This window comes from Barbus barbus (genome assembly GCF_936440315.1).
Source record: "Barbus barbus genome assembly, chromosome: 38".
Taxonomy (NCBI): Eukaryota; Metazoa; Chordata; class Actinopteri; order Cypriniformes; family Cyprinidae; genus Barbus; species Barbus barbus.
In genome coordinates, this window is record NC_136716.1 from 11,971,306 (window position 1) to 11,996,371 (window position 25,066).

The 25,066-nt window shown below is 42.0% G+C and overlaps 2 protein-coding genes across 3 annotated transcripts in view; one reads left to right on the forward strand and one right to left on the reverse strand.

The window, feature by feature from the left end:
• On the reverse strand, positions 1-24,732 carry LOC306857675 (trinucleotide repeat-containing gene 6B protein-like). Of its 2 annotated transcripts, XM_079397717.1 has the most exons (22): positions 24,465-24,714; positions 23,230-23,317; positions 22,295-22,316; positions 17,356-17,706; positions 16,792-16,818; positions 13,861-16,650; positions 7,775-7,939; positions 7,495-7,667; positions 7,324-7,395; positions 6,912-7,118; positions 6,692-6,811; positions 5,328-5,462; positions 5,110-5,223; positions 4,693-4,891; positions 4,423-4,584; positions 4,136-4,303; positions 3,904-4,044; positions 3,315-3,407; positions 2,964-3,179; positions 2,810-2,880; positions 2,567-2,706; positions 1-2,097 (listed from the first exon to the last, which is right to left on the reverse strand). In XM_079397717.1, the coding sequence occupies exons 2-22, from the start codon at positions 23,284-23,286 to the stop codon at positions 1,530-1,532; spliced, it is 5,991 nt and encodes a 1,996-aa protein (XP_079253843.1). In that variant the 5' UTR covers positions 23,287-23,317; positions 24,465-24,714; the 3' UTR covers positions 1-1,529. The 2 variants fall into 2 exon arrangements, with proteins under 2 accessions (XP_079253843.1, XP_079253844.1); XM_079397718.1 differs by lacking the exon at positions 16,792-16,818 and having other exon boundaries at positions 24,465-24,732.
• Positions 23,724-25,066, forward strand: part of LOC306857733 (putative endonuclease 4) — a 5,629-nt gene continuing 4,286 nt past the window's right edge. Inside the window, exon 1 of the mRNA XM_079397850.1 lies at positions 23,724-24,058. The gene's annotated coding sequence lies outside the window, so the exon portion shown is untranslated. The remainder of the gene's footprint in view (positions 24,059-25,066) is intronic.

The window sequence follows — 25,066 nt, forward strand, 5'->3', positions numbered from 1 at the left end:
TTAAATCCAACCTTTATTAATTGTCTTGTTCTTTTTTTTTTAAATTAATTTCTTTTGTAAAATCAGAAACAAAAACCTGAACACGAGTGATAAAGCCCACCTTAATTTATAATGGTACACAACAACAAAAATAAACAACTGGTAACTTTTAAGTGTTCCTAAAACACCCATCCAGCTCAGCTTGGTACAATAAGGTTTGGCATGTTTCATGTTTCAGTATGAATGCCTTCAGTTGGTTGCATCTTCTAAAAAAATCTTTTTTTCTTTATTATAATTATTGCAATTCAGACAATATATAAAACAAAAAAGGCTGCTAAAACCACAACTTAAGAAATATTAATTAGTGCCAATGTTCTTGAACTTGCTGTCACACTCACAGCCACAGCCACACCTGCATACGTATCATGCACACATAGACATCAAACACCTGAAATAAGCTGTCACTCATACATTTACTCACCGCCCTAATCCAGCACTGATCTTTGTAAATACACCATGCTTGTTAATCTCTGGCTGCCACACATTCATCGATGCCTCACAAACACTCTGAACGTCGCCTCCATTACCTGGGACTTCACTCATGCACGCACTGGCTGAAAGGGCACCTTGTACAGCTAAGTAACATCCAAGTGATCGTCATTATGACAACATACTCAATTAAGAAAAAAAAAAACGAGGTCAGCATTTGAAAAAAAAAAAAAAAAAAAGAAATTCTGGATTTCACCATTTAAAACAAAAAAAGACAACGAGATACAGTTTGTCAGACATCAGAACAGTGTTTGAGTAATTTAAGTCTGCATGAAAATGGAGCCGTAACAATGTGAGCTTTCAACGAACATTGTATGATGCATATTTTTGTCCTTTTTTGTCTGGTTTCTCCTTTACAGTGCATGCCTGAGTGAGAGCGTCTCAGTATGCGAGTGTGATCTTTATGACCTCAAGGATTTAGGATTCATCCAGTTGAGTCAGTATTTAAGTCCAACTGTTTGCATGTCCTGTTCAAGTCTTGCTGAAGTCTTCATTTAAGGGTAAGAAGAAATGGGATGTGTTTGTGTGTGTGTACGCGTGTATCAGTACTGACTGACTTCCACACACTGCTCCTCCACACTCCCATGTTGTGAAGATCGGATTATGGGGAGCTCGAAACACTGCTAAGGGTAAAAATGACAGTGTGTGTACATTTGGAATCAGTGTCATCTATATAATTTTGTATTAATGCATTTTGCTAGGTTTCATAATGCAGTCTGTCTGCTCCTCAGCACTTAAGTGTTTATCGGCATCTGATGTTTGAGTGCTTACCTTTAGATCTCGTCTACATAGGTGTTACAAATGTATACTAAATACTTGGATGTATATTTATGCATTATGTGCCCTTCCAAGTGACAGAAGGCATGTACACAAATTGCCTGTATTCTGATTAATGTTCCTATATTCCTGCGTTTGTGATAATATAGGAGGATAGCTATTATATTTATATATCAGTTGTATGTATGTGTTTGTGTTGCTGCATGTGTATTTGTCTGCATCAGTCAGATAGAGTCTGCACCTCCTCCCAGCAGGTCTCCAGGCAACAGCGCTGCAGGGCTGCTCATCTGGTGCCGATCTTCCATGGCTGGAGACCCCCACAGACTGCTGCTTGTGTACCCTGGAGTCATGCCGCCCCACAACCCCGCCCTGCCAGGATCAACGCCCCCTGTGTTGCTGCCCACGCTTCCGCCAGCACCGTTGCTGCTCCACTGGGCAAAAATACTTAGGCCCGCTCCCTGGGCAGAGGCAGGGTCAGGAGAGCTGCCTGTACCTTCTAAACTCTGCCAGGTTGAGCCAGAGGGCCCTGTTCCGCCAGCGTTGTTGCTTCCTCCTGCCGTCAAACTTCCCACTCCAGCCCGTTCTCGCTCACCACTCCCAGCACTAATGGAACCCACGGCCCCGGCCCCCGATGACCCCGTCACGCCTGCTGACCCAGAGACTGCCACGCCACCTGCTCCGCCACCTCCACTGCCGCTTCCGCCAGCTCCAGCCTGGGAATGTGCAAAATAGCGAGCAACCTCCTCCTCACTCACGAACTCGGCCAGGATTGTGGTGTTACCTAAAACACACCTGGGAGGAATTTTCAGAGAATACAGTTAGGAAGATGTCTACAAGGTATGGAAGCCGTTTCTGCTACAGAGTAAAAAAATAAATAAAAAATAAAAAACCATTAAATATGTAATCTCACATTATAACTTAAGTTTTCACAATCGCACCTTTGTGTCTTTGCAACTTTATTTCTCAGAACTGTCATGAAATATCTCACAATGAAACTATTTCTTGCAGTTGGGCCTTTGTTTCTTGCAATTGAGACTATTTCTCACAATTGACAATATATCACACAACATAACTATTTCTACTTCTAACATCTGCACTTCTAACATAGTTGTCGTAATTGCGACGTTCTCAACATTTTGCAATTGCACCTTTGTTTCTCATAATTGTGACGTTATAGCTCACAATGTAACTATCGCAATTTTTATGAAAAATGTGAGAATTACTTTGATCTGGGTCAGGATATAGATTCATAGACACTTACATGTGAAGTGCGCTCTGGGCTTTGGCTGCTTCTTGGCGAGTACTGTAGCGTATCAGAGCACTACCTTGAGTCAAACCGAGGTGAAAGGTCAAAAGCGGCCCATGCTGCATACAGATAGTCCTCAAAGTGGAGCCATCAATCTGCAGAGAACAAATGATACAAATCATTGCAATGAAATTAGAGAACTAAATGAAAAGCTTATTGAAATCTAATAAAAACCAACATAACTCTTAACATAGATACCTGAGGGGTAAGATTACTCAACACCAGCCAGCAGCTCCCCTTAGAGGCTCCTCCATCACTCCACGCAGAACCTGCACAGATTAGGAGCGAGGCAGTTAAAATAATAATAATTCAATAATGTTTTAGTTTTATGGTTTCGACAGTGTTGCATTACCAGGCCCAAATCTGTTTTCTTGGCCGCCTCCAGTGCCACCCCAGCCTCTACCCAATCGTTGGCCTCCTCCCGTCCAGGGAGAAACAGAGGGCTGTTTCTGATGGGACAGTCCAGGAGGTGGGCGTGGCAGATGAGAGCTGTTGCGATTGGTCTTCCAAGGCTTGTTGTGCCCTATAGGCTCAAGTGGCCAACTGGGCTTGTAGTCTGTGTACTTAGCTGTGAGATCAGGAAATAAATCACAACATATTCAGAGTATTCAAACTGGGAATAAAAGAGAATTGACAGAATTCAGTGATCCAAATCAAATAAAATAAGAAGTACCATCTAGTGAGAAGAGTGCTTTGTTGTTACCTGGGTTGTGTGCATTGTTGAGGGGGCTCTCTGAGGCACTGTAGGGCCAGGCACCAGGTGAAGGCAGCAAGGTGTTGAGGGAGGGATTTGATTCTAAGCCAACACATGCAAAATACAAGACTTGTTTGTTAGTATTTACATGACTATGTAAATGATATTTAAAATTCAAAGCCTAGTGCTCTGTGTGTTTGTGGTAGAGGAACTACCTTTGAAACAAGAAATCAATGTCATAAAACACCAGTCAGATGTTGAACAAACTTGAGTCAATCAAAGATTCTTTATGATCTCAGAAAACATTTTGATTGAATATTTAAGTTTAAATGCTTGAAATTAGTTTTGTAAAAATGAATAAATTAGTTCTGTAGAATAAATAAACTGTCCTTAAATACAAATTTCTTTCTTAGCTTAACTTAAACGTGATTGATGATACGCAAGAACAAACCTCATTGGTATCGATTATTTTATATCCTCTATGTGCCTTGATCAATGAGATTCATATGATTCATAAAACAAAAAGGACACAACCACTAACTAATTGGATTAAACATGTACTTTCTAAACCATTATATGTAAGAGTAGGGAGCTGTACCTGTGTTGTCTCTTAACAACTGGTGCTCAGTGTCGTTGAGGCTTGACATCGGTGAGCCCAGCATACTTCCAGGGGTCATGTAAGGGTCAGATTCAGGGTCCACACTCTGAATTCCTTTCCAAGGCACTCCTGGTTGAAACTCTGAAAAGAAAATCATGTTTCAATTCATAAAAGACATATTCACAAGTAACTAACATAAAAAAAAAATATTCAGATGTGCATCACTGTTTACCTGGAGGCCAGCTGGATGTGCCAGTCTTGGCGCCCATCTTGTTTCCAGGACTTCTGTGCCAGTGATCTGATGGCCCTTGTGGAGGCACACCCAAACCCTCACCTCCCAGCATCTCATACTGGGAATATGGGGAACCGCCTCTCATTTTGAGAGGAGCAGCAATGGGACCTACATATCAAAAGAACACAAAGCAGGAAGATTCAGTTACTGTCAAACTTGTACCAGACATTTCACACTTATTTGCATAACCTAAACTTGTAGGTGTCACAAAAAAAAAGGTATCGTACCATTTTTATGGAGAGTGCTATCAGGAGGCGAGGGGGCTGGGGAATGCCCTTCCATCATCCACTTGAAACGAGACTGTTGCCCCCCACTGTCTTTAAGCCCAGCTGGGCCACCAACCATAGGACCCAACTCCAGACCAGAAAGGCTCACTCCATGCCCAAACCCTTCAAGACACAACAGGACAGAAAACGGCAAGTTACAAAAACACAACTACAAGTTCCCAACATGCATGACACCCTCATGGTGCTCTTTAAAATAAAAAACAGACTCACCAGAATATGTTCCTTGTGTTTTTTGATGCAGATCTGCTACAGATCCTGCCATGCCAGGGTGTGAGAGGGGGTCCGACATTGGCATCTTTGGACCACTACCACCAAGGTGAGAAGGAGAGAGTTTGGAGCTCCCTCCTGGGCCTCCCACATGCTGCTGTTGCTGTCTCTGCTGCTGAAGAGCAGCCATGATTCTGGCAAGCTGGGGAAAAAAGTATGACAGCAGCAATTCAGCAGGAACTCATATTGTCAAAATGTCCACAACTGCAGAGGATTAAACCCCAATCCTCGTTTCATTTTCACATTACAAGAACAGATGACAACAAACAGCATCTTGCTATTTGTTTTGCCATGTTGTTAGACTTCAAACTACAGCATCATCTCCTGTGGCACATCTACACAAACTATTTATATGCATACCTGTTGTGGGTCTGTTTGTTGACGTATGTTTGGGGGGAACTTGCGCTGGTTCTGCAGCAGTTGCTGCTGTTGTTGTTGTTGCTGTGGTTGCTGTTGAAGTAGCAGCTGACAGGCCTGCAAGAAAGCACAAGACACAGGGTCAAAAGAAAAAACAAACAGAACTGTAGTGAGTGTCTTGTGAGTGGATGAAGTCCGGAGCATGTAACAGAGCTACCCACCAGCTGGAACTGAATATGAGGGGGGTATATGCTGCTGAGCATGGCAATGTGCTGTGGGGAAAGCTGTGGAGGAAAGATGCCACCCCCAACACCTCCACTGGGAGAAGGCATCTGCTTCAGCACAGAGCCTGGCACCTGCAACAGAAAGATCAAATTAGACAAAGATCACATCTGACTTCCATTTCAGCTAGCTGCATTTCCGTATTTAACAGGAATTTATCTTTAAGACAGTGTGAAATCCTTTTGTGCACAATCAGTGCACAGTACTTTGAAGACAATTGTTTTTTTTTTTTAAAACCTCAACAAAATGTCGGCTCCTAAAATGACTTGTGTGTCAACATCTTGCAAACTACTAAAGTAATATTAACCAATACTGTGTTGCCAACTTCTTTCGATGGAAAGTAGCTGAAGCCAGTTTGAAAAGTCGCTCAATGTCGCCAGATGACGTCACGCCCTAATTAGCACATTCATGACGTCATCGCGTTATATTGCCTTTTACATTTGTTTGTCTCTCTGTGCTCATAGTGTATTTTAATGCAGCCAAATTCTCAATACAACTGTTTTCCTTTATATATTTTACTGTTTATGTTGTCAGTCAACGGGATAAATATGAAATAGTGACTGAAACGCAGCCATTTAAGAATACATAACCAGCTCACCCTCCTAAATTGTTAGTCTGCACAAAAATCATAATTTATAATTGAGCCGTCGTCTGATGAAATCAAATAATACACACAAGATAAGACAAGACCATTCCTGTGCTGTGATTTCGGCTATATTTGCATGTAAAATTAGAGAAACAACATAATATCTATTGTTACTGAACGGGGGCTGCTCCTCTCAGACGCTCACTGAACAGAGCAGATACAGAGAAAGATGTGCGTGCGCGCTGACCTCGCGCCGTTGCGGCAGTACCAACGATCACAGAGACTCGCTAAGGTTTGTCAAAGAAGTCGCGAGATTTGTCGCTAGTCGCTTTTTTGGTCGCTAAGTTGACAACACTGTGCGAACATAGACTGTAAGCCTAGGCTACATTAGAACATTGGCAGTTGGGAGTTCGCGCGGGTTTCTGTGAAAGTCCTTATGACAAGTCTGTTTGCTGCACTGCCACATGGACCTCGTAGTTCTGGAACGCTCAGACAGAACTACAACAGGTGAAACGAATGAATGCCGCCGCCTGTGCATTTTCGGGGAGAAAAGGCGATGGTAGAACCAATGAATGAACAAACATATCAATTTAAGACGTGGCTAAATGTAATTTATGACCTTGTATGGAAAATCCGGACGTTGTTATGGCCTAAAATTCTTATTAAATTTAAGACGTTTTATGACTCCGCGGAAACCCTGATAGTATTATCAAGTACCTGCGGTGACAGGAACTGATGAGGCACTTGCGCTCGTACTGATGGGTTGATGGGAGGCACCCCTGGTTGATGCCTTGTCTGTGCCATCCCACCTCCGCTACTAAACAACTGACTACTAGCCTGAAGAAAAAAGGTTAGAAGATTAGAAAAAACACAGTAAATGTCAGTGACAGCAGAGGTTCAGATTACCATTTTCAGACACATAAGGAGATGCAAATACCTTGTCATAATAAGGTCCAGGTTCACATGCCCCCACCTCTTTGGAACCAGGTGAACGGAAGACTACTCCTGCTCCCCCTCCACGTCCTCCTTTACGCATCTCACCATTGTACTCATTTAAGCCCATGCCACGCTTCTCTCCTTCAATCTTTTTGTCCTGCGGAGGACCAGGGGCCAGATCCAAAGAACGACCACTGGAGTCCTCTCCCTATTAACAAATCACTACATTGGTAAACCTTATAGACCAAACTTCATGATGCATGATATATTAGTGGGCAATATGTTATTCGCCTATAACTAGGAAAAAGTAAATGGTTTTTAAAGCTACTTGATGGAATTACAACTGATTGCTGTGATTACATTAAAATAAGGCTAAATTTCGTATCCAAGACAATTCTTTCATAATTTCTTACCAGAATCCCCATATTTGAAAACTGTCTTGTCATTGGGTTCATCCAAGAGTCTCCTGCACCCTTCGAGGGACCCTGAAGAAAATTAGAAAGAAAGGTCAGTAACTAGTAATCAGGAGTAACTTGTGTTTCAGGTTTGCCTGAATATTGACCCTAGCCTGACCACTGACATACTTTGTTGCCCTTCTTGGCTCCCCAGCCTCCAGAGTTGTAGGAGGAGCTGCTGCCTTGAGAACCAGCGCTATTCCATACACCACCACTCTCATCCTCCTCCTCCCAGCTGGAGTGACGTGAAGCACTGACTGATCCCTCTCCTTCACCCCAACCTTCTTGCATAGACTTTGAACCTGTAAAAATAAAAATAAAATCCTTTAAAACGCTCAGAAGTATGAATAGATTCAGAAACTCCAAGCACATTTCCATTACTGGTAGCACAGAAATTATGCAGGCTCACCAGACTTCACTGGATTGGGAGAGGGATCCCCCCAACCTGGTGTCTTGCCATTGTCATCAGGGTCGCCCCAACTAGTGGGTGTTTCAATAGGTTTACCCCAGGCTGCAGTACCATTGTCCACACATGGACTGGAAGGAGAGCCATTACCTCCCCATCCAGAAGAAGCTAAGAGATAAACAAAGGAAATGCTTTAATCAATATGGTTCTATGGTATGCAACATGAAAGCAAAGCGAACAGCAAAAGTCAAAAATATCTAATGTTATACCTAGGGATGCACGATATTATCGGACAGATATCGGACTCGACCGATAATGGTTTAAAATGTAAATATCGGCATCAGCCTGATATGAAAAATTATGCAGATATGTCTCGCCGATAAGAGGAATGGGTTAACTTACATGAGCTCAGGGTGTGCTGCTAGTGATTAGATCACGTCAGCAGTGTGACTCATACTTGAAGCAAAGTTTTGTATAAATGATGATTAGATTCACTCTTTTAGATCGCTGCATTTAATCTCTGAAAGCATGTACTTGCAGTGGCAGCAGTTACAGCCTCCCCCAGGTCCTAATGCCTGACCGGTAAGGAGTTTTAATCTGTAGGAGGCGCTGTTGGCCTACTGCTAATTAAATTAAAAGTATAATAGCCTACACAAAACATTTAGACAGTGTTGCTGATTAAATAAGCAGTAATTGAGGTCATAAAATAATGAGTATGTTTTGATTTAAAGGTCAGAAGCTATAGCTCACATGAAAAATAAGAATCACAAACATGACACTTGTAAATTAAATGATTTTATATATACTGATTTATTCATTAATGTGTAATGCTTTATATTTTAAACAAATCAGAAGCTCTAAAAGATTTTCAGAATTTTTACTATTTTTGCTTTAGACCATCTACAAATGTTAAATCTTTAAATAAAATGTTAGGGTTAACACTGCATTTTTCTGGGGAAAAAAGTGCAGCAATTGATATATATATATATATAGTTTATTTATAGCAGGGTTTGTACACATTTTTACCAATAAATTTCCTTTACTTTTCTAATGTTTGCTTTCTCTGTTTTAGTCATAAGTACAAACTGCAACTGTGCCAGATGTTACTCCACACTGAGAACATATCACATCACTGAATATTATCATTTAACTGTTAAACGCAGGACCTGAATTTCGTTTTGGAAACTTTTCTCTTTCGCAACTGTTAAAGCGTTAAATCCCTTAAGAAAAGTATTTTGCCGCTTAAACGCAACAAGCTGCGCTTTAGAGCCTTGCATTTCAGCCTGACCCCGACAGGCCCCGACTTAGGGACAATTTTCATGTCATAGATCAGATGCAGCCGGGCATTGGGCTTGTTTTAGGCTCCCGACCCTATTTTTTTATTTAAGATATCCATCAATTATTACAGTGATGAAAAGGATTTGTCGCGCTGGTGGAAACACGAGACCGTGCTACCGCGACTGTCAAGAGCGGCTCGACTGTGTTTAGTGTCCTGCCAGCAGCAGCAGCAGCAAGTGATGGAAGCATTTCACGTTAAAGTGCACGCAATTAAGCTTGCCACAAAACCCCAGCAAGTAATTACCATGATGAATGTGTCAGGGCCAGGAGGAATAGAATATTTGCTGAGTTTCGGTTCATTTTTGTGAAGTGCTTCTGCTCAAGTCTGAGACGGCAGAAAGCGCATCCTGTTTGTTTTTGAAAAAAAACAAAACGTATGTTGATATTGGGAGTGCATACAAATAAAACAGTCCCCTTAACAGTCCCAAATGATGTATTACTCTTACCTTTATGAGCAAAAATGACGGTTGTTTCCACAGTTATAAGAAAAAAATGCAAGTGATCGCGCTGGCGACTCCATGTCCTGCAAAGCTTCCACTCTCCGCACAAACGATACGTGCCTAATAGCACACATTTGTCTAGGTTAAACGTTTAAACTAACATTGTGATATGCTTTAAGTATTTTATATATATAGGTTTTATTTTAGTCAAGTGGTTTGAGAAGGCTAAATTGATCAAACATTGGCTAACTCACTGTCTGCCACTGGTCACTAAGTCGTTAGGCTACTTTAAAAACAAAAACTTGAATTTAACAAAAAATTGTTCCATACATTTTTTTTTTTAAATTAACTTAAAGAAACGGAAATAACCACTTTGCCATTAAAATGAAACTGAACTATTTTAATGGCTACAACAGCAGCTGTGTAATGGGGAAGAGAGAAAGCTGGGGTCGACAATATAATTGGCCCGGTGGCCCGGACGTACTTCTAAAACCGTCAGGGCCACCAGATCGCTCCAACCACTAGCCCGGTGGGGCCAGTAAAAATAATGCCTCGATTAAAAAAAAAAAAGTCTAATTTCACATTAATTACCTGTGGTTCTGTGTTTTGATTTCTGTTAAATCGTCTCAGTAACCACCGCTAACACGTTACGTGATCCCGACGGCCTTACAGATGCAGCGGGTTTATGTGCTCCGTCTGCACCGCCTTGCTCGCTCCCGCGGTTACGCGCGCAAACTGCACACTGCTGCTCAGCACCTACCTACAGCTACTATTAAGCTAGGCTACATGTTTCTGAAAACCCCATCACCCGGCCAAACGCCGGGTAAAAAAGAGAAGGCAAGGAAGAGAAAATCACCAGAGGAATTGAGGGAAAGGGAAAGGGAATACGAAAAGAAAAGGCAGAAAGTTTCAGCCCCAGTGGCGAGACCGCTGGAATTGGCTGGGCTTAGGGGTGTGCGATATGACGATTTTTGATCGTGGACGATAAAAATGTCTCCACGATCTGCTTTTGAAGAAATATCGTAGTATCGTGCTACAGCACACATTATGTCAAATACAGTTCTGGTCTCCGTCTCTATGTACTGTACAACACGACATACAGCAGTAGAGTTACTCTGACAGGACACTGCACTTATTCGCGATCGCAAAAGTACATTATTTGCACACAAGCCTTGCTGGTTAAATGTTTCATTCACGCGCTGGTCTGAGGTGCCCTTTTTCTGAGCGCACACACCTGAAGCACGCACACTAAAAAGCCTGTCTTTTTTGCGCTAATACTGTCAAAACACACAAGGTTTACATACAGACTCAGTTGGTTATCTCTAAAATGAAAGTAAATAGTTAAGAGAGAAACGGATGCGTGCCTGTATATTAGATGCGTGCAGCTCTTAAAGGGACAGGACACTAAACATGCTGTCGACTGTCATTAAAGGGATAGTTCACCCTAAAATTGAAATCTGTCATTATTTACTCACTCACATGTTGTCCCAAACCACTATTAATTTCTTGTGCTGAACCCAAAATAAGATATTTTGAAGAATGAGGGTAACCAAACAGTTGCTGGTCTACATTGACTTTGATAGTAGGAAAGAAAAATCATATGGAAGTCACTGAGGACCAGCAACTGTTTGGTTTTCCACCTTCTTCAAAATAGCATTTATGTTCAGCAGAAGAAAGAAACTCATTCAGGTTTAAAACAACTTTTGAGGAAATGATGGTATAAAAATAAAACATTATGACAGAATTGACAGATGACAGAATATTTATTTTCGGGGGAACTATTCATTTAACGTTAACAAAACACAAAGAGAAAAATCACTCACTATTCTTGACTGAAAATCTTTAATACAGTTGCTTTAGGAATCAGTCTATCTAGTGTTTTATTTTTATATTTGTTCATTCAATTTCATTGAATGCTCTGCTAAATACACCCATTGTACCTGAAAATAAAGCACTGTTTGTTTTATTTGTATATTATGTGTATTTGTAATGTGTATCTTTGTTCTTATTTTTTAATAAGAAAGATAGAATGATGACAAAGATTTTTATCTTCGCCCACTTTGGCCTAAATATCTGCCATGTCTTTTTTTTGTTTTTTGTTACCTTGAAAGGCTTTGTCTTTCTAGTTTGGCTGTAATGCTCAGACAACTTGTAAAACCAACATGACAAAGAATCGTGATAAAATCGTGAATCGTGATATTTCTAAAAAAAAAACGTGATATGATATTTTTCCCATATTGCCCACCCCTAGCTGGGCTAGGATCAAGAAAAAAAAAAGAGGTTTACTGTGAGCTCTGCAGATCAATGCCCACATATGCAGACAAGTAAGTTAGAGAAAAGTTAACGTGTATGAAACCCAGAGGGCCAGTGGCAAATTTCCCTTATTGTCTACCCCTGGAAAGAGAAAAAACACAGGCTCCAGTCGGACTTGGGCCGGTAATTTTGATAATGCCACACAAGGGCTGGACTCGGGCATATGTTTGAGGCCCGTGCAGGGTTCTACTAAGCTTGTTTGGTAGCAAACTCAATTTGGTACTCGCAAGTCAGCTTAATACCATAGACTGTAAAAAAACAGCTTTATACGTGTGCTCTTTGGAAGTGACTGAGCGCAAAGGAAACTGCCTCTGGAGCTTAAGATCATTGGTGTACCCGTAAGCCAATCACATAACGTTTGGTTATGACGCATGTTATGCGCCGGCTCAGCCGCCTCGAACTTCCACTGCAAACACAGGTATGCGGCGAAAACAAAACCGTCGAGCGAAATACCGGAGTGAAGATGGCTGTGAACAACTTTTGCAGATTATGTGAAGTAAATCTACGCATCCACAGTAAAATTTGTGCATCTAAGATAATATTTGACAGTAAAGACAAACAAGAAAATATTTGCAGCCAACTGTCAAAGTTAGGATTAGTTCTGTTAAACACAGCTCTTCGTTCATTTCGAGTCTGTCGGAAATGCTGCAACTTAATTGCAAGATTACAGCATGACATGACAATATTCAAGGACTGGAAAAGAAAGGAGACACGGACCTGGCAAATGCCGGGAATATTCTCCACAACAGAGCGAATTAGACACTTTTCACACACTGCTGTGTACACATAATGCCACAAAAGACTCGATAATATACCGTATTTACATGCTCATGCACTACAAATCATCTTGCACTGTTCCCCAGCCAGCTGCTTGACTTACAATGTTTCTCTTTGCACATGTACAGTATTATGTGAAGCATTTGCATAGTTTTAGTTTGTATTTTTTAGTTTATGTTTAGGTTAGCATTTATATATATTATTTATATAGTCAAAATCTGTCAGTAAGTTAGTTTGTGTATAGGTTTATAGTGTTTCACTTCATTGTTGTATGTCTGTATTTATGTAGCACCGTGGCCCTGTGAGGCACGACATCTCGTTCCACTGTATGTCCCCACATGTAGCGGAATGACAATAAAGCTCAACTTGACTTGACTAGCATCCCGTGTCTCCATGTCCGCTGTCGTTTTAGATTTACCTAACCTAAACTACAATCTTAAATTCGGCACTTAGCGTCTACGTCACGGCTCTCAGCCCGCCCTCTGTTCATTGGTTGGACGGCTGGTGCGGAGCCGGAGATAATCTGGGAGCTGGTTTGCTATATCAGACTGAGTACAGAAGCGAACTGAAATTGAGCGGAAGTATGAAGTCTGACATTGTCAAGCTACCTATGCGCAATCCCGCACCGAAATTCAGGACCCAATTAAACAATTCTATTATACAGAGATTTGTGAAATAGATTTCCATGACTTTTCCAAAACTTTCTGGGTTTATTTATTTTTACAAAACTTTTCCAGGCCTGGAAATTGCGGTTTTAAAATTCCATGACTTTTCCAGGTTTTTCATGACCATACGAACCCTGTATAGTTATTTTCAAAGCTTCAATGTACTGTCAAAACCTTCATTATTGTTTATTTCATTCTAACAAATAAGTTCTAGTTAAAAACGAACCAAAATTACAAATATTTTGCTTATAATTTCTGCACAGGAGAATTGGTGTTGTTTCCAAACAAAAGGAAATATATTGGTATCAGCCAAAATGAGTTGAAAAATATCTGCAAAAATCCAATATCGTGCATCCCTAGTTATACCCTTTATTCTTTAAATATCAAACCAAATGACTTTTCAAGTTTGGGCTTCTGTTGTGCTGACAATGATTTCATGCTAAAAAATAACCATGAGTTAATTAAAAATGGTGTCTCTTTCATGTTTCAAAGGGTTAAAAAGCAGCAGTGAATTCCCATTAAAATAGACACTTCAAAGGAAAGCATAGGTTCTTACCTATTCCCTTGTTTGTTGAATGTGCAAGGTTCAAGTCCCTATTCCCAAGGCCTGTTGGCATTCTTCCAGGTGGCTGCTGCTGTATCTTTGGGGGTCCTTGCTGAGGGGACACTGATTGTGCCTGGCCAGATGGGGCGTTGTCCTTAACCCACAAGTTGACACTTTTGTTGCTGTAGTTGCTGGGGTCACCCCAAGCAGATGTTCCATCATCAATCTCCATTTTCCTGCTGATGGACTGTGGAGAAGGCTCCTCCCAACCACTGGGCTCTGAAGTGTCTCCAGAGCCACTGGAAAGTTGGGGTATGGGCCCTGAAGTCCACCCTGAACTTTGGCTCTGGGCTGAAGGACCTGCTGGTCTTCCCCAGCCCCCTTGCATGGCCCCTGTGTCCACCGACTGACACTGCTGAGGCTGTGATTGTTGTTGCTGCTGTTGTGCCGGGCCTTTCTGTGAGGCCGATTGGCTGTTTGGCATCTGTGACGGGTGCATCTTCCCACCCCAGCCTTGGTGAGATTTGCCACCCGTATCTCCACCCGCTCCTGTACCTCCAGTTCCCCGTGCCCCTCTAGGAGCTCCCTCATCCCAATTACCCCATGTACCCACTTCTGAGTCCCCACTAGTACCTCCACCACTCTTCCCATCCCCCCAACCACCACTGCATGATTTGGGATCATTCTCTCCCCAGTTGCTGCTACCTCTCGTTCCCCAATTTCCCGCATCCCCCCGTCCCATTTCTTTCCAACCACCTGTTCCTTTCTCCTCCTGACTGTCTCCCCAGCCACTACCTCCAGTTGATGGAGTACCCTGTGTTTGGAAATCTCCCCACCTGCCTGATGAGCTCCCCGCTCTACTTTCTCGCCACTCATGTCCCTCGCTGTCCCAACCTTTCCCTTGACCTTGGGGTCCCTCTCCCCAACCCCCGGATGGCTTGCCTTGTCCACCAGCTGAACTACCTACACCACCTACAGATTGTGAGATGCTAGGGTTTGGGATATTGACACCCGAGGGTGGAGGGCCTCGGGCATGCAATGAAGAACTGCTGTTACTACTACTATTATCCCAACCTTCACCAGGTGAAACAGCGGGTGGCCCGAGGATGGAGTTTGAGTTTAAGTTGGCATTCAGAGCTGCACCTTGGAGCAGAGAGGAGGAGGATGGATCAGCAGTTGTGGTGCCAGACGATCCAGAGTATGGTTGAGCATGGGCAGGTGCACTCTTTGTAGATGAGGAGTTTGATCCACCTGGTGCTGCTGCTCCGCCACCTCCTCCCTCCAAATCCCATGCCACTTTCTGACAGATTTGCGTCTTACCCCAACCAGAGTTGGACAGCACTTTGGGGTCCAGGTCAGACCGGCTAAGCAGATTCTGTAAGGCCACTTCAGGGTTGGGAGGTTGATAAGAGCGATGGTGGCCATGGTGCTGATTGCCACTTCTGGAGTTTCCTCCGCCACTGGAGGATGAGGTACCTCCCCCACCTCTGCTACCCTGGCCTCCCCACTCACTAGAGTCTCCTGCTCCTACATCCCCAACTCCTTTCTGATTGTCCCAAGCTCTTGTCATAGTTGAAGGTGTGGAGGAGGAAGTCGTAGGGTTACCGACACTGCCGCCGCTGCTGCTGCTGTTACTGCTCGAACCGTCTTTCCCACCTGGATTGCTGACAGCCCCAACACCACCACCACTGGACGTCCCCCACTCCCCACCCCACGCTCCCTGAGATACCCCGGGGGTCTGACCCCCACTTCCTGTTCCCCACGCACTTGCCCCCGTCAAATCTCCTCGATCATCCTGACTGGCAAAACCCCACGCTTTCCCACCTTCAGCAGACACGGAGCTCCCTCCTGCTCCATCCTCCCAAGATTCAGTCTTTGAGGCACCCGTTTTGGAGTTTGCAGGGAAAGGCTGAGCTCTCCACAATGATGAGCTGGTGGAGGAGGAAGAGGAAGCGGAGCCGTCCCCTCCACCTGTGCTTCCAGAGTCCATATCAGCCCCCTCTGCCACCCCTGTGTTTTTTGGTCCTGCTCCTGGTTCCAGTGCTGCACCACCCCACTTTCCACAGGATGGCTCTCTGTCTCTGGATTGCATTTGGTGAAATTGGTGCTGATGAGAGGCTTGATTCACAGAAAGAGGGTTGCTGGCAGACAAAGATGAGCTTTGGAGGGAAGAGGAGCCACCCTCTGTTGCAATTGTCCCAGCCCCTTCCTGTACCAGGGCTGGCCAAGCAGAGGGATTGGCATTAGGGGTAAAATTGGCACCTGGAATCCCACAGCTGACACCAAGGGAGCTATCGGAGCTCCCTGGGAGAGGGGCAGCTTTGGATATGGGGGGCAATGAGCCTGCTGCTACTGCATTCCCCCCTATGAGTTCATGGGAGGATGAAGCCCAAACACTACCAGACTGCATACATTCATTGGGTGAACCAGAGGATGTGGGTGGGGAGGGGCTGCCGGAATTCACTCCTTTCCTCCCGTTTCCTCCTCCCACAACTTTAGCTTGCTGCTGGAGATGCCTCTCACCCCATGAGGCGCTGCAGTTCAGAATTCCGGTACTGTCCGCACCTCCGGTACCTGCTGTATCCCCTGCCTTTGACCCATCCCCAGCAGCAATGCTGGGCCATTCCTCCAGGTCTGACCGGTCCACTATCACCTTTTCCCTGCCCTGAGAGAGGGGTTGGCTGCCAGAGCTGGTCCCCCACATGGAATTTGCATAATTTGAAGAAGCAGCAGCGATTGATGAGGATGACGACGTATGGGGCAGTGAGGGAGCAGCTGGACCCACAGGGCCCTGGCTTGAATCTGGAAACAAAATACCAAACTTTTCATGAACCTCAAAGTATCTTTCCTTATGACACACAACCTACATGTATATAAACTAATCCAATATGATACAAACGAGTCTCAAAATGTTCATACCAACATTTGTCATCATTTACTTACCGATGCCATTGCAAACCTGCATGACTTCTGTGAAACACAAAAAGATATTTAGAAGAACTGCTTTTGTCCATACAATTATGTCATTGAGTTTCAAAACAATCCTGGACTCGCAAGACTTGGGACTTGGACATTCATTGTATTGAAAAACACAAAGATTTATCAAAATATCTTTAGAGTGTTTCTCAGAAGAAATGCATTTTTACGCTTTCGTTTTTGCTATAAGCTGTAACCTCCCTAAAAAATATGTAATGACACTACAGCACATAAATATACTGCAAGTATACAGGACACAATAAGTATTCTAAAATTTGATACACACTGGTACAATACCTTGTGTTGTGTTTGGAGCCGAGCTACATTTTTATCTAGATTTGTTAGACTTATGTACAATTTCAATTAAAAGCTTATATTACATTTTACGGTTTTAGTCCAACTGAAATCAAACTTAAAGCGTATGTAAAGAACATACTATTTGTGACCTTTTTCACATATTTCTCTAAATAAATAAAAACTTAGTTTTAGAAAATTTTCCACTTTTTTTTTTTTCCACTTGATGATTCTTACCTGAGGCAGAAGCCACTGTTTCATTGGGGCTGTCTCCCCCGCTGTTGCCTCCCCCCAGCAGCATGGAGGACAGTGGTGGCTGGCCCCTCTTCAGTAGCACTTTATGGTCCTGCTGGCAACGGAATCGAGGGGGCACTTCACGGGGCATGTACCGCTGAGAATTCTGTGTGCCGGGGGAGGGCTGTCCGTTGGCCACCGCCGGCCGCTTAGCATTGTTCCCACCCTGAGGGAGGGCGCCAGCAGCCGGGGTGGCAGCGGATGGGGTTGAAGAGGGGACGGGGCCAGGGCTGGGGGAAGCTGAGTTGGGGGTGGCAGGAGACTGTGCAGACGGAGGCTTGGTCAATTCTGGCACTGTGTAGTGGAAAATTTAGAAGCAAATGAGAGCAGAAATGCAGAAAAGCTACATTCAGGTAAAGGAAAGAATAAATAGATTATACACATTAACACACTTTTTCATGTGTTCATCAGCACAACGACACATTATCTTTGTAACTTTCAGGATATTAGTACACAGTAGGGATGGGTCACAATTTTCAAATAATCGATTAGTTGATTTAATTATAGAATATCGAATAGGTTGTGCGATTATTATCTTAAATTTCCCCATGTTTTCCGTGCTGATCATGTTCATGTAAGTAGAGGGTAGCGCTGCCAATAACGCACCTAAAATCTGTCAAAGACAACAGAAGAACACAGTCTCACGCACACACTGTAGACTTGCATGGCATAAAAAAAGACTTGCGTAGCATATAACGGTTACAGTAACTTGGGAAGATGTCAAATAAGAGCTCTGTGCGGACCACAAACTGGGTTAGAGGTGTGGCTGAATCCGTATTCAGAAAGGCGAGGTAAAACAAATAACGTGTTCTACGGAGCCACTAAAGGGACATGGTTAGCCACTTGCTATAGGTAGCCTCTTACATTACAGTACATAATATTTCAATAACCACATAAACAGAGTAAGGAGAGATGACTGATAGGATGATGGCGAATGATCTGCAAATCCTGAGCACCACATATAAACATCTAATCTTATAAAATGTGTGGTAAGTACTGCCGAGTGCTGCTCCATACGTGATCGCGAATCTCGAAAGTGAAAGTAAAAAACAAGCGCACATTCATAAGCGATTTCAATGCCCCGCATATTAATAATGGCTCCCTGATGCCCGCAGTTTATACAGTATATTTTACCCAATGATATAATTGCGACAGAAGATACTGAAGTATATTTTTCCTCCCATCTCATATCTATTCCCTTTAGGGGTTCCATTTTTTTAAAATGGAAATGCCCTAGCCTTATGAGCAGTTGATTTATGCTAATTGACGGACTGTTAAGTGCCATCATTTGGTTATGTTTATCATATTAATGTGTTTCAGCACGTTACAATTAGTGTTGCTTTTATCAACGAAAATTGTGACTAAATATCGTCGTCAACGAACCTTTATCACGAAAACGAGACGCAACGTAAATGCAGGTCATGTGACGATGATGATAAATATATAATGCAATATTGTTGACAAATAAAAATTAAACTAAATGTGTTTTGCAAAATAAAAACTATGCTAAAATGTCTCTTCATTTTCGTTGACTAAAACGAGACGAAACTAAATGTTATAACGTTATTTCATCTCGTTTAGTCGCGTTATTGTATTGTATTGCGTTATTGTTATTGTATTGTATCGCGTATTGTATCGGACTATTGTAATGCACTACTAGGTGGTTGTCCTGCAGCTTCAATAAACAAGCTACAGATAGTCCAAAATGCAGCGGCTAGAGTTCTTACCAGGTCAAGAAAATATGATCATATTACCCCAATTTTACAGTCTCTGCACTGGCTACCTATTCAGTTCCGTATCATTTACAAAATATGACTTGCCTATAAGGCCCTAAATGGTTTAGCTCCTGCGTACCTAACTTGTCTTCTACCACGCTACAATCCAACCCACTCCCTAAAGTCGCAAAACTCTGGACTTTTGGTAGTACCTAGGATAGCAAAGTCCACTAAAGGAGGTAGAGCTTTTTCACATTTGGCTCCCAAACTCTGGAATAGCCTTCCTGATAACATTCGGGGTTCAGACACACTCTCTCTGTTCAAATCTAGATTAAAGACACATCTCTTTAGCCAAGCATTCACATAATGCATCTTATAATCTTGTACTGCAGTTATATCTGATCAAATGTACGTTTATTATTATTCTTTAGCTTGGGTTGAACAAATCATTTTTGCTTAGATGGAACAGCAGCTACGCTAATTATGTCTCTATTTGTTTCTCTGTTTCTTTCTCTTTGAGGAAAGATAATGCCAACCCCTCAGAGGAGCTCAGAGGATGCCAATGCTCAGACAACATACAGAATTACCAAATTTTGCCATAAGTTAAACATATTAAGGTTCTGCAATATATAAATATACTGTGGAAACTTAAATTCCTGTAGAGCTGCTTTGCAACGATTTGTATCGTAAAAAGCACTATACAAATAAACTTGAATTGAATTGAAAACTTGAATTATTATTATTATTATTTTGCAGTACTTCTGTTTCCTGTGTCACTTCTGGGGCTGCATCAGGTTGCACTGCGCAGACGCAGGCGACGTCACTTCCTCAAACCCCACTCGCGGCATTATTTAGAAGACGACAACAAACATGTTAACATGTCTGGTTGGTAAAATAAATGTTGTAAATTCAAATCAGAGTGTCTTCCTTGTCTGGCATGGATGTATTCTTAAGTCTATAAGGTAACAATAATATAATAAGATAACCTTGTTTGAAATGGGTTTGGCTAAAAGAACATTTTGGTTTCGTCTATACTACTAGCGCAGTGGCCGTCAGGGGAAGCAGGGCCTTCTCTGCTGGCCCTATAAAAAACTAAATTGTGTGAAAAATGTTTTTATTGATTATTTAGGTAACATTTTCATTTGTGTAATGTCCACTAAATTGCCTATGATTAGTTTAGTTGAGATTGAACTGGAATATCATACATAAAAAAAGTCAGAGGCCAGCACTACAGATAGTGCTACCCTTTTGTTGAAAGACGTCACATCTGATTCGTTACAAGCATTAGTGACAGAATCATTTTGACTTTCAATGACAGCCCGCCTTCTGGGTCCAGCTACATGCCCAGTGCTAACCCCAGCGTTAGACCGCCCCTTCAATCAGGGATTTCTAAGGTACAAACATGAAATTAAATGAAAAGAAAATGACAGCTGCAGTCATCGGCGCCTACAACAGATCTTGTTGCCGATCTACTAAAATCGTCTTTTTCAAGGCGCTCTTTTGCAGACAAAAGAGAATAACTGAGAAAAGGAAGACCTACACCCAAAGTGAATTAGCTAACAAAGGCCAGCAAAGGTTTTATGCACCATTTCAACGATTGCAACTATGAGTGCTATCAGTGGCTAACAGCTAGCACAGAGCACAAGTTATTTTGTTTTTCTCTGTTTACTTTTAAATCCGAGTAAAGTGGCATGGAACGACAGACCCATGGACTTTATTTACAAGTGACAGGTGAGTGCTTTATTATTTGATGAGTATTGTATCATGCTCATTGTTATGGAGGTGTAGGTGGTGTGTTGATAATAAGTCGTGATGTATTGTCAAGTATGGTGACCCATACTCGAAATTGGTGCTCTGCGAAATTGGTGCTCTCCAAGTGCACACACACAGCAGTGAGTAGTGAACAAATGCGCGCGCACACACACACACACACACACACCTGGAGCAGTGGGCAGCCATGCTGCGGCGCCCGGGGAGCAGTTGGGGGTTCGGTGCCTTGCTCAAGGGCACCTCAGTCGTGGTATTGAGGGTGGAGAGAGCGCTGTACATTCACTCCCCCACCTACAATCCCTGCCGGCCGGGGACTCGAACCCGCAACCTTTCGATTACGAGTCCGACTCTCTAACCATTAGGCCACGACTTCCCCATTAGGCCTAATACTGTGTTGTGGTGTGTGGATGTCCAGAGTTTGTACAGTTTTGCTGCTTTGGGCGCGTCGTCATTTTAGAGTGACGTGAATGTAGTGACCCGTGTATTGGCGGATTATTTTTACTGACCATGTAGGGAAATTTACTCTGCATTTAACCCACCCCAATCTAGCCTACTATTAAAATAGTTGATCAACCATCATTGTTTGTTGAGAGCCTGTGTGCAGCATAATATGTGCATTATGCGCCTATAGCTGCGTTAGCTGTAACAGAGATGTGTAAGATGTTTACAGTTGAAGTTGAGCTTTATTGTCATTCTGTTACATGCGGGGACATACAGTGGAATGAAATGTTGTGCCTCGCAGGACCACGGTGCTACATAAATACAGACATACAACAAATGAAGTAAAAAACACTATAAACCTATACACAACTAACCTTGCTTACTGAAGGCCCTGACTAAACCCCCACGGTATGCCACTACTACTAGGTACTTATACTATATTGATTGGGTTAAATAGAATTACTAAAAAGAGACTAAAATGCATTTTTCGTTGACTAAAACTAGACGGAAATAGTCATGGATAATTCTGACTAAAATGCTCAGACTTGACTAGACTAAAAAGAGTATGAACGTGACTAAAACTAATAAAAACTAAAATGACAGCTTCACACAAAGACTAGACTAAAACTAAAATTAAAACAGGCCGCCAAAAACAACACTAGTTACAATCATTATATGGCTTGAGTTAAGGCAGCGTATCTTCTGAATTAAACAGTTTATCATAAAGATTGAAAGCGTGATTGCCGTCTCTCTCCCTCTCTCTCGGTTTATGGGTGTTTGTGCGTGCATGTGGGGTAGGGTGTGATTTTCAAATAATAGTCGAATAATACACAGCGATTTTGCTTGGAATTCCCATCCCTAGTACACAGTACAAACATGAAAGATGAAAAACACTATTAAAAATGCAAACTATTAGCTATTATAAAACACTTTATAAGACAACAGAATGTAATTACCTTTATTTTTTTGTTCTGCAACCTAAAATAAGAAAAAAAATTAGTAAGTATGGATATTTAAAATTACTCAAAGTACAGAATCATGTTTGCTAGGCTAATGCCTGAGTTTTATTCCTCCACAGATTTGTGCCAAGCAGGACATCACGACAGATATCGTGATGCTGCTGAATGGCTGATTCTGATTCCGAAACATTGAGAGCCAATCAGAATCCACCCAAGTATTCAAAGCAGCAGATGACATAACTGCAGCGCACATTTAGAATATTGTCCTTTCAGACTTCTGAAAAAGCTGCAGACCCTGTTTTAGTTTGAAAACTCCAGGGTTGCGTTTCAGTGTAAACGGACCAAAACAGAGACTTTTGAAAACGATGGCGTGGCTGCCCACATTAGCTCTGCGTATCCTTGACGACCGTGTAAACAATGACATCATGCTCATTGTACCCATAGATATGTGTATCTAGATTCCCCATTCGACCGCTCCAAGCACGTAGGTGCGTCCCCCATCTAAATGATTGGGAATCTCCTTATCCTTATCTATGGTTGTATCTATGGTTGTACCTGCATGAATGATCATGTGACATGCATTTTCGGTTGTGTAGTGTGGACAGAGATAGTTTCTGAAATGCAGTGAAAACGCCAGTGTAGATGAGGATCGTTTTCATTTTAAAACGAAAACGCAGTAGTGTAAACAGGGCCTTAGTGTTCTGGGTGTCAACGGTCCATTACAGTCTACCCACAGCAAAACAATGAGAAAAGCATAGAATATATAAGATTCTGAATCAATTCTACACACAAGCTAAAAAAGTGACTCCAGAATGTTGAAAATTATTGCACACCTACATTGTGGCCACATGTATTACCACCACAGGATGTGCATTAATTTACTATAATTTTATGGTCCAACACAATTATTTCGCACATAATATAACAATTACCTTCTGCGAGGTTTCCCGTTTCCTTTTATCTTCCTTTTTCCTTTTCTTGTCTTCCATGAACTGCTGTTCCCTTTCCTGATGCTCCTTTCTACAACAAATCATGAAACTCATTATACCGTTTAAAAAACGATTTTGGTCAAAACAAACATGCTTACCTGTAAAATCTTCTCAAAAAACATTTAGGCCAATTTTTATCTATGTATGCATGAGCAAATATCTTTAAAATGTACAGTTTCGTTGAGTATCACCTTCAACCAGTTCAGGCAAGAGGTGCTGCCTTGTTACCAAACCAAATGCATAACAGACTGAGACACAACAGCGGCACCAAACACATGATCATGATATCACAAATCACTGTATATGTAACATCGATAGTATGCTGATTTAGGCGCAGCCTGTGTTTGCATATGCCATGCATTAAAAGGAATGCCGATTAAAATCATACATGATCTTCATAATGGGAAAAACTCCTGCTGCTATCTGTCTGCGAGCCTGCAGTTGGCAGGGCAGAGTTGTCGGACAGGGGCTCCCTTCACCCGCCCATTTCCTCTGGTGCAATATATGATATTACATACATTCCATACGTCAACTATTTGAACGATTCGTGCAAAAACACGTTTCAAAACGAGTGCTTAACGGCAAAAATTTAAATAGTGAGTTAAGTCGTATGCCTTTGTGGTCCTGCCAAACTCGGATGCACGCTACCGTGTTAGCTAGTTTGTTAGCAAGAGAAATTGACACATATTAAACGTTAATCTCTGGTAGTTTAGTTAAATTCCCCCAGAAGCCGCTGATTATTTGCATACGGATCAGAAGAAAAATCAAGAGGGTAAGCAACTTGACATGCATATATATGCATTTGATCAAATATTGGAAGCAAAAGCCAGGACTATGAGACGTGATACACTGTCCACCAAAACCATAACGCCACCTCATATTTGTTTTCATTTAACGCAAACATTGTCTAGATTAATTAGTGAGGTACTAAATAAGCACGAGTATGTTTTTACGATCGACCAGCGTAAAGCTTAAATTGCAACAAGAAAGATGCTAACGTTAACTAGCTGACTGGCTAATTTAACTAGCAACCGAGCTTGTGGCTAACAGATGTCGACGAGGAAAACCTGTATAACGCATAAATGCTTTCCTGCTACGGCGGTTTTTCAAATGCATACTACTATCAATAGTAATAAACAGCATGTTATATTATTTGCTCTTTAAAACAAAGCACTTACCTCAGGAATTACATGCACCGCAGCTAGTCTTCTAGCTACAGCTAAAGTGCTTAAGTGCGAATTTCTGGGTTTTGAGACAACGTGAAATACAACACTCCATCAAAATCTAATAGCTAGTCACGAAAACACTCCTTCTATAGTTTTTAAATATGAAATACGATCATGTAAACGAAAGAGGCGGAATCTATGTTTAAAGCGTTGTAAAGTCAGTTGGATGACGGTCGGCCATTTTACTGCTCGGTGTGTCTGTGTGTGTCTGGACAGATCTGACGGAAGGGGGGCAGCCGAGGGAGATTTTTGACCTTCAATATTAAAAGTCCAATAACGCTTTAATTTGCAGTTTCTATAATAAAAAATGAAGTGTTTATTTTGAAGCCTATCACTTTTTGCATGCGTGTTCATTGAGCATAAAGTACACAAGATACGTAATTCTCGTGCATCATCAGATAGGCCTTCGTCTATCATTTCAAATTTCATGATTTGAATTTAGATTTTTTTTTCGTTTTTGAAAAAACATCCATTTGATATGGTACAATATAAATGTAAGTACAACATGTTTGCACATTTAAATAATTGTTTTTTATGTTGACATTGTAAAAGAC